General features: G+C 38.7%; 1 protein-coding gene across 2 annotated transcripts; it reads right to left on the bottom strand.

Moving 5' to 3' along the window:
• Nucleotides 1-1,185: 1,185 nt before the first annotated feature.
• Nucleotides 1,186-8,476, bottom strand: LOC103724250 (alpha/beta-Hydrolases superfamily protein). Of its 2 annotated transcripts, none has more exons than XM_008815447.6 (5): nucleotides 7,769-8,476; nucleotides 6,974-7,010; nucleotides 5,840-6,076; nucleotides 5,707-5,754; nucleotides 1,186-1,803 (listed from the first exon to the last, which is right to left on the bottom strand). In XM_008815447.6, exons 1-5 carry the CDS (start codon nucleotides 8,071-8,073, stop codon nucleotides 1,543-1,545), a joined length of 888 nt encoding a protein of 295 aa, XP_008813669.4. In that variant the 5' UTR covers nucleotides 8,074-8,476; the 3' UTR covers nucleotides 1,186-1,542. The 2 variants fall into 2 exon arrangements, with proteins under 2 accessions (XP_008813669.4, XP_008813670.4); XM_008815448.6 differs by having other exon boundaries at nucleotides 5,684-5,754; nucleotides 7,769-8,475.
• Between the last annotated feature and the right edge of the window lie 1,447 nt (nucleotides 8,477-9,923).

Here is a 9,923-nt window from a genome sequence, read left to right as displayed (position 1 = left end):
TTATAGTCCCAAAGGATCCTAGCGTTGGGACAATCCATTCTCTTCTCTTCCTCATGATCTTTCTTCCATGCCATTATGGTGTGCATAAGCTTTTCTAAAAGGGGTCATGGGTTTTGTGTTGTGAATTGGTGGTCTTCTTTTTAGCAGCTATGCTGAATTTATCCAAGTGGTCCATACCTAGGAAAAAGGATGCTGGCTGCGGTGCTTATGAGGCTATGTTTGTTCATATCATTTGAAGCTCATGATGACAGGATGACCCAATAATTTCTCTCGTTTGTTTTTTTTTTGGACGTGTGTTTGGCATTGCATGACATTTGTGTGGACGTGCTTTAAAGCAGTATCTGACCAAGTTTGGCATTCATGTGCGCATTGCGTTAGGTTCAACGAGCAAATGGAGAAGAGCTTCTATAATTGGGTTGAGTGCGGTATACATGTTGGACTTTGATGCATACACACATATACACGTACATGCATGCATACATGCATTAGTACATACATATATACATACATACGTAGTGTGTGTGTGTGTGTGTATAAAATATGTTCATGTTTTTAGGTTGATTATTGCCCTCTTTCTCCAAACACTATGGACCCAACTCAAGGAAACAAATGAAATAAACAATATGCTCTTGTATGGCTATTGCAGTAGAAAAAAAGTTGGGGAGTGATCTCATTATCATTACATTGCATATCCATATTTGATGATCAAATAATTCCAACTATGAACTTGGTGAAATTATAATTAGTTTGTGAAATATAAGCTTGCATGTTGAGTTCCATTTAAGAATTAGATCTGGCCTAGGTCTTTCAGAGGCCTACTCGTCAACTATTTGATCATTTGTTCAAGGCGGTGGGGATGAGTTGGGCATACATGATTGCACCTTTTGGACCTTTTCGTGAAGTCACCTATGGGCTGAACCAGGCCCTCTTGGACTAGGCCCTGGGCTAGAAATTGCTTCCCATTCACCACTTTCCTGGGCCTCAGCTTGACCATCAGGCCAAATGGACCAGAAGATCCGCGAAATGTTTCTAACTTAATAGGCAGGATTTCGCATTTTAGACTTGGATCATTTAGCTCAGATTTCTGTCAGATCATGAAGTCAGCAGACAAAATGATGCTTAGTTGAAAAATTCTGCAGCAAGAATAGCCTCGGCTTCACAAGGAAATACTAGTTTGAAAATAAATAAGAGAGAACGAAACATATATTTGCTTTCAGATCCGAAAGTGTTTACAGAAACCCGGGATCTCGCAAAGTCATACAAATAATTCAATTCTCAAGAGCAAATTGACCCCAGAAACAATAGTTTGTCGATTAAGATCTTCTCAGGATTTGTGTTCTCTGCCCAGCGTTCAAAAGGTGTATCAACTTTCTGGACAGAACATCTAAAGCTGATTCATGTTTGTCACTGAGATCATACTCCAGATGAGATGCCTGTATAAGCCTTTTTTTTTCTTTTTACATCTAGGAAACCAGCAGGCATCCATGAACAGGTAACCGGCTCCTAAAAGAGTGAACTGCTTCTGAATCCCGTCAGAGGATGTCATTTTAAGCCGAATCTCAAACACTTGTTGTGTTTGACTTCGGCGATGGTCGATGCAGGTGCATTGCTTTGTTTCTGCTGCTTTGAGAGAGAGTGCTTCTCCATTGCACTGATAAATTTTCGCAGGTGCCTGATGTACTCAGGATAAGTTTCTAGATTGCAATGACCACCACCCTTGACCCATAGTGGATCATACTTTTCTTTGGATAGCTCCCACAAGCGCTTTCCATGGGACCAATCAACAATATCATCAGCTGTTCCCTGCAAATGATTGATTGATCGATTAGCATTAACGAATTGATCAATTAGCGTTTACAATGATCAGCATTTACAAAGACAACAATGGTAACTCTGTAAACATTTAAGATAAAAAAAAAAACTAAAGAGATTGAAATGTATAAGCTTGGAGATTTAACTTGAGATATCTGATATGAAGTTCAACCACTATTATCACTTTTATCAAGTGAACAACATTGAGCACAATTTTTAAAGTCAATGATTTCACCTACTTTCTCCATCAGTCATGTCCTCTTAGCCTCAAAAAAAAAAAAAAAAAACATTGAGCACAAAACAAAAAAACAAATAGGTAAGTCAACAAAAAAAAATCAGCTTTGAATCATTAGATCTCAAATAAATAAGTCCAGCAAAGAGAATAAAAAATAAAGAGAAACAGGATTCCAAGTCCGAATTTTCCACATGTTAACCTGTGCCTCATCAGATACGGGAGCCATCTTTTCCAGTAAACATGGATTCTTCAGACTTACCTAAAAATATGAACTCTTCAGATGGGTCTACAAATTACTTCTTGCAGGCCGACGAAAAACTTTTATGAATTTATTAATAAGCATATAAAAATTTTAGATTTGTCGAGCAAACACAAATTTCTATAAAGCTGCTTGAGGTACTTTTCTTCCATGAGAAATTCATGCCATTGACCCCATGCTCTGCTATAAGACTAGAGATTAGAAGCAAAATTTGAATGCCATTTTTAAGAATCCAAAAATTTGAATGGGAAGAAATCCTTTCGCAGGTCAATGAGAACAGTCAAGCAAATGACAAAGGTGTTAGCAGTCAAAACTTGAAATTTAAAAGAAAAAGCATTATGCAGAGAACCCTTGAAACTTTAAAATGAAATTAGGTGACACTTTTTGAAACATCAAAGGGGAAAAGCATTTAAAACCGGGAAAGTTTTAAAAAGTTTAAAAATGATGATGATGAAGAAAACAAGAACGACGACGAAAAACTATCAACCAACCATGGCAAGGTGCATGACAGTAGGAAAAGATCTAGACAAAAAGGAAAAAACAACAAATCTAACGCAGAATAATATAGTATTAGGTGAAAAACCATGAGATGAAACATGCATGGGATAACATGAATAGTTATGGACTTAGTTATGGCATAAATGAGAATCAGCTTCCTCTAAGGTGATGGATACATTGAGATCTGTGTTTCAACATTCTTTTGCACTAGCATAAATCTTCAGCACATTCCGTGCAATGCATTCCACTCCTTTGGTCATAAATTTAATTGGTAAGAACTATAGGCTTGACTTCCAAGTAAGCTTCAGTATCCTCTCAAGACAGGAGTAAACTGCATATGCTTCTTGCTTCCTCAAGCAGCCAATTTGCATCCAAATCCAGAATTGAATTAATCAAAGTTTCACTAAAATACGACCAGCCTCCAGCATGAAATTTAACTACATAGATCTTCTGCTTTCTTCTGCATGAACCCATCAAGATTCCAAGCCTAACTACTCCAATTGATTAAAGGTCATCAGAACATTATCGATCAATTATGCAACATACACTATGTTGCTTCCTCCTGCATTAGTTGCACAGGCATCAATGCATAACACCTTTTTTCTTGAGCAAATCAATGCTTAGCAACTTACTCTAGAAAAGGGAAAGAAAAAAGAAGTTTAAAAGCTCTGTCAAGTGCTGCTCTCCACAACAGCACTTACTAGTCTACCAACAAAACATGTTAAATGGACTTACAATTAAAAAGATACAAGAATATTTGAAAGCACATCCAATCTATATATGACTCTTTTACAAAAATGGTTGGATGTTGAAACCTGCCCCCTTTTTCTGGCCCTATTCTATAAGAAAGCCATTTCTGTTTAAATCAAATACAATAGGATTAACTAAAGAACCAGTGCTTGCCACGCTGCAGTACTGAGTTCCAGTAATGCACTGGTACAGACCTGCCAATCTCTGCTAACTAGCATGGACGAGTTACATTCATTAATAGGCTTTCTACTCATTCATTAGCTTTTCCTTAATGAAGTTTCAAACTTATAGTTTCAGAATACCTTTTGATTGAAGTGTGAAATATTTCAGCCAAAGTAGAACTGCTTAACCAAGTATACCAAAACTAGAATAAAAATCTGTAACAACCCAATACCTCACCCAAAAAGGCTAGCCTAGAAGGTCATATTTGGGTTCCTTGCCCTGTATAAGTACCGAAGACCTTCTCAATACACAAGCAATATCAGACTAAACACATGCCAGCACGGTTCCTTACCCCATTTATGCCCTAGCACCCCCGCCAAACTAGGGGATGAAATACAATCAAATTCAAATATAATTCAATCATAAACACCACACCACAATCCACCACGATTGTTACCATTTTCAGCGACCCAAGACCTCAACCAAAAAGGCTAGTCTTTAAGATATCATTTGGATATCTTATCCTTGTATAAGTACCCAAGACCTCCATAATGCACAACCACTCTAGGACTAAAGACATGCCTGCACGTTCCTCACATACTCTTCACGTTTAAGCACTAGCATTCTCATCACATTAAGGGTCTCAACCCACTTAAATTCACATCTAAGCATACCACGATCGGCCCATGGTTAGTCCTAAAAGAGCTCGTGGTACAGTGCCCTCTAGTCCGCACATGCCATGGGCCAGGTTTTCTTTGATACCATTTGTAATGATCCAGAATCTTACCCAAAAAGGCTAGCCAAGAAAATATTATATAGATTCTCTGGCCCTGTATAAATATTCAAAACCTCCCTAGCACACAATCAATGTGAGACTAAACACATGCCTACATAGGTCCTCGCAAAATCAATTGGAAAGATCACTATGAAAATTATAAGAAAAGCATAGGAACTTAATACATACATACACCAAAGCATAGGTGGGAGTACTTTACTTACATGTGACATGTTTGTTATGCGGCTTGTGCATAAAAACGCTTTATAAACATTGTGAACTTGTCAGGAAATTTTTCTGCCCTATGCAGATAATGTTTGCTCAAACAAGCTAGAATTATGTGCTACACAGTTAAGTAGATTCCTCTAGGACAACAGGGCTCAACATATGTAGATAATTACTTTGGGCAGATTGTCATTTTGACACACTCCAGCATATGCCAGACATCTAAGATATGATCATGTAGCCTAGCCACAAACGGATGCTGAAGATAGATATGTAAGACACCTAACAAAGTGTAGCTCAGGTGAGAAAAATAGTTTCTGAAGGGTTAATTTCACAACCACAAAAAATGAAGGGGACAATCTGTCCCAGCATGTTTCTTCATCAAGTAAATATGAAGTATGCTTCCTCTTCCTCTGTTGATCTCACTAGGCTATGGCACCCAATACATGCAGCCCACTCTTTTGAAAAACCTTAAAAGAGCTAAACCGGCCTATCAATTTTCCTCTCTGTCCATAAGAAGAATACACACAGCCTTGACTTTTCAATTTAAGAGACGTGAAAAAACAAACTCTATTTGACTTTTCCATTTAATGACATATAAAAAATAAACTATCAAATATATAATTCAACAGCTATGCAAAAGATGGTGTTAGCTTTAGGCCTCGAGGTTGAATAATTCCACACAAACAAAAGCTTCTTGTGATTATACCAATTACTGGTCAAGTTATAATTAGAGGCTGTATATACCCAGAAACTGGTCACCATCTCTAAAATTAAACGTACTTGTGAAAGAGACAAACAAATAACTTAAAATGATTTTTAAACTTGCGCATACTGTTAGTGCTTTCGATGCATCAGCCTACGAATTCTTTACTGCAGCATGGTTATGCACAAAGGGGCTCATGTGACAACAAGAGAAATTACATTGCAAGGGGCAAACATGAAATAGGAAATGTATATAACTTACATGTCCAATGGATAAGGACTTACATGTATTACAAGAACAGGACAGCTGACCTGTCGTATCTTGTCAATGTTCTGCAAATGACCAGCGAGATTTGCTCAGTACGCAACCGAAAATCTAACTATGCAAGAAAATCATGAAAAATGCATCAAAACTTACTTTGAAAATATCGAACCAGAATGTCACCTTCACAGGGTACAAGACACGTATGCCTGATAGGATTGCACTATGAAGGACAACACCTCTCAGTTTCTGCAAGCGTGCAGCCAAGTGCAATGTAGGTCCACTACCAACAGACTGGCCATACAAAATCAGATCCTCCTGTCTTATCCCATACTCTTTCTTCAAACAATCATAAACAGCCTCTATGTCATAGTACGTATTGAACTCCGATGGCTTTTGAGATGGATGGCCAATTACAAGAGAAACAGAATAACATCAGAAATGGCATTAGGAACAGAGAGTATTTACAATTAAAACTTGTCTAGAATTTATTTCCTATTATGACCATAAAAGTTGTTTCAAGTTTTGTCAAGATTTCCACTATGCACTTTCAAGAAAGAAGCACATAACAGGGTTATGTGCCGAAGATCTTATCAACAGATCACCTCTTACATTGGCTATATGAGATTTATCTCAATGACAAGGAGTTGCTAGTGTACAATCATTGACCTACATGTGGGCAGTCAATAGTATTATTTTTTTGGCAGCATTAAGCCAAAAACCTATTGAATCTGTAGTTAGGAGACTGTAACAACTAGGACCTCTGATGTTGTGATATTTCAGGTATGTCCAAGTTAAGAAGTGGCCTGAATTTATAACATTTGGAAAGACTAGTAATTTTTATTAGAAAAATCAGAATAAAGACAAGCATGTGTTGCTATTTCTGTTTTGATGCTGCTGTTCATATTAATCAGTGACAAGGACAAGTGGTATCATGTGAATGGATGATGTCGAGAATCTTTCAAAGGAGAAGATTTTGTTCACTTGATCCAAGCAGTTCATCCCCCACACCCCCTGATCTGTCCATGACAGGTGAAGTATTCACAGAAAGAAACAGTTCCCTGATACAGGACATCCTGCTAGCTTCCAGTTTGGCCCCTCCTATCTTGACAAATCCAAAGGCCATCGCAAGGGAGGCATGATCTAACTCAACGAATTATAGATGACAGTAGTACGGCTATCAGATATTTTCCTCAAAAAAATTGCAAAACCACTAAGATGCTCATTTTCAAAGCCTACATACAAAAAAAAAACAAATCTCACTCATGCATCTATTCATATTATGCTCACCTTCCCAGTGGAAGCCCCATAACCAGAGTAATCATAACTGCAAAAAATAACAAAAACATCCGTCAACTCGTGCAGAATATAACAGCAAAGTCTCAGATTCTTAATTTCTCACTGTCTAAAATCTAAAAGGATAATGAAATCCCAGCAACACCGCATGCAAAAGAATTCTACATGAATCTCCATCCAAAATGGAGAAAAAGGAGGAGAACAGAGAAAGGAGCCTATATTGTAGTAGCGAATTAATCTCATAAATGAGGAATACGAGCAACCAAGCTATTAATATTGTGATCACCCCTGAAAAGGATTTGAGAAAAAAAGATAATAAATTGAACAATAGTTAGTTAAGACTCCAATTTTTCGCATAGCATTTTTCCAAAAGACCCCCAATTTTTTAACTTTTCATTTCCAACCAAATATATATATATATATATATAGAATAAAGAAAGACCTTTAACCAAAACTTTTTAAACAAATGCATTGAGCACCACGTTTTAACTACACATAAGAAAACAATCTGAATTTTAATTCATCTTAAAAATCCAATCTTTCCACGAACTATGGATCCAAAAAAATAACATAAAATTGATATCAACGCAAAAGTCCTAAAAACATCCCCTTTTTATATTCTTTCTTTTATCCTTAAAAAAAAAAAGGAAACCAAAAACGTATGTGCATAACATCCACCAAAATCTATCCATCAAAGAGAAAAAGGGGAAAAAAAAAAATCCAAGCACGCAAAATTAACCAAAAGGGCATCGAAAACAAAAAGATCAAAACAGGGAGAATAATAGAGACCTCATGATGTTGACACGGAGGTGGGCGCGGAGCTCGAGGAAGAGGTCGACCATCTGGCCGAGGTCGGCGGCGTTGCCGTGGGAGTAGAGGACGGTGAAGCGAGCGAGGGGGTGTCGCCAGAAGGCGGCGGCGATCCGGTTCCCGGCCTTGGTCTCCAGTAGGTGCACCTCCACGTTTTTGTCCGGCGACACCCCCGTCATGAACAGCCTCCCTCCCCCTCCCCCCTCCCTCACCACCTCGTATGTCGCCGGCTCCGGCGGAAAGAACGCGAATTTCGCCGCCACCGACGACGTCACGTTCCCCATTCCCTCCTCCTCCTCCTCTTCCCTTTCCCTTCTCCCTTCTCCCCTTCCTCCTTTCCTCTCCACTCCTCTACGCTTGTAATCCTTAAAACCGCGTTCAAGTATTCGATGACCGAATTCCGACACCAGGATCTATCTATCTCCAAAGGCGTCGCCTTTCTTCTCTCTCTCCATATCTAATATTTCTCTGCGTTCTGGCCTTCCTGGATTCCATTCGTTCCTGCTTCTACTTTTCTTGGCGTTGTTTTGGCCTCCGGGCGGTGTTTATTTTTACGGGAGAGGTGGGAGCGATGCTGGTGGAAGGGAAGGGAGGGAGGCGTGGGAGGTGAGGAAACAGAGACCAGGTGGCGGAGGAGCGGGTTCATTAAATCGTGCCATTATTAAAACGGAGGGTTGGGACGGGGGTGGAATGAGAGTTATCCTAGAAAAGGAAATAACAGATCCGATCGGAAGGGAAGGGGGGTGGGATTAGGGATGAGGTGGACCAACCAAAAACCAAAACCCAGCGGGCTCCCTCTCTTTTTTCTTTCCTCTTTTTTCCCCACTTTTAATATTGTACTTTAATTACTTTGTTGGCCCAGTAAATTTATGATAGTAAGGGTTAAACTAATCACTTTATGGAATCCTTTCCCTCTTGGTGAGCTTACCGCTATCATCTCTCATAGAATGGGTAATTGTACTGCAAAGAATGTCTTTGATTGAATATTATGTTCACAAAGAATTCATTATTTTGGTAATATTCAAATTTATTGGAATGTATTGTGAGTGACGAACAGGATGATTATTTGTTATAAATAAATTAAAAGATGTCTAAGTTAATTTGGTTAGTTGCATGAAACTTAATTACTTGATTTAATTAGTTTTACTCTTTCAATTTGTAAATACTACCTTTGTAAGTTCTGAATCCATAATTTCTCTAAATTCTTTGATATATCCATTAAAAATTTATACACCTATAAACTGCATAAGGTAGTTAGCAGACACTCTTCCTCACAGTTGTAAACCGAGATCCATTAGTTTGCAAAATGTAACACTATCTTTACATTGTTATAAGACAAGGTGATGGAGATTAAGCTCCTCCGCGTAGTACCGTAACGGACCACAAATGGTAACGGAGGATTGGCGTGGAGATTAATTAGAATAAGGAAAAGAATAGGAAGGGGATCGGATCTCGGGCGAGGGGGAATCAACGGCGGAGATTCGGTCAAAGGCTGGGTTCAATCTGCCAGTTAGGGTGGGAGTTTTAGTCAGACATTCTCCAAGGGGTGAAGCTTTGCTCGTCGGCTGGTCGTCATCTCATCTGCCACGGACGAGCCCTTTTGGTCTTTTTGGACTGTCCCTACACAAAATGCCCTTAGATTTTTACCAATATTACCAGAATCGCCATCGCTCGGATAACTTTAGCAACGGCCGTTACTTGGCCTGGTCCGTAAGCTGGCCGGGTCTAAATGCTTGAGCCGCATCAGCTAACGGCGTGCTTTGAGTTTTAACAGTTTGGTTTGTTTGAAACTTTTCCGGGAATCTAATAATCGATCAGTCTGTTGTACTCGGGTCCGGTACTTGTCGCGTCCAATGTATGCGTCTTGATTCGGGCGAGAGACATTTGATTGATCAACCATAGGAAGAAAAAAAACATATTTATCGACCACATGATCCCATTAATCAAGAAAACGTTAGGTACGAAATGCTGCATATATAATGAGTGCCATCAATTAATTAAATTTCATCTGAAAAAAATACTAATCAAAAAATATTATTTATTTTTTTTTGATATCGCATAGATACCGAGAATTGGTCTATTACATAATCAATATAGAACTAAACGCACGTCCAGACACATTTTTGCAGAAATA

This window comes from Phoenix dactylifera, chromosome 2 (genome assembly GCF_051530095.1).
Source record: "Phoenix dactylifera cultivar Ajwa chromosome 2, Ajwa_hap1_PhDact_Kaust_v1.1, whole genome shotgun sequence".
Taxonomy (NCBI): Eukaryota; Viridiplantae; Streptophyta; class Magnoliopsida; order Arecales; family Arecaceae; genus Phoenix; species Phoenix dactylifera.
The sequence above is the reverse complement of the archived record's forward strand: the minus strand, read 5'-3'. Positions and strand labels throughout refer to the sequence as shown.

Excerpts from the sequence above, each read along its gene's own strand:
- LOC103724250 (XM_008815447.6), bottom strand. The coding sequence starts at position 8,073 with ATGGGGAACGTGACGTCGTCGGTGGCGGCGAAATTCGCGTTCTTTCCG. Across the intron at positions 6,077-6,973 it reads ATGGGGCTTCCACTGGGAAG|CCATCGGAGTTCAATACGTA; the intron begins GTGAGCATAATA and ends CCATCTCAAAAG. Across the intron at positions 1,804-5,706 it reads GTCCTGTTCTTGTAATACAT|GGAACAGCTGATGATATTGT; the intron begins GTAAGTCCTTAT and ends AATCATTTGCAG.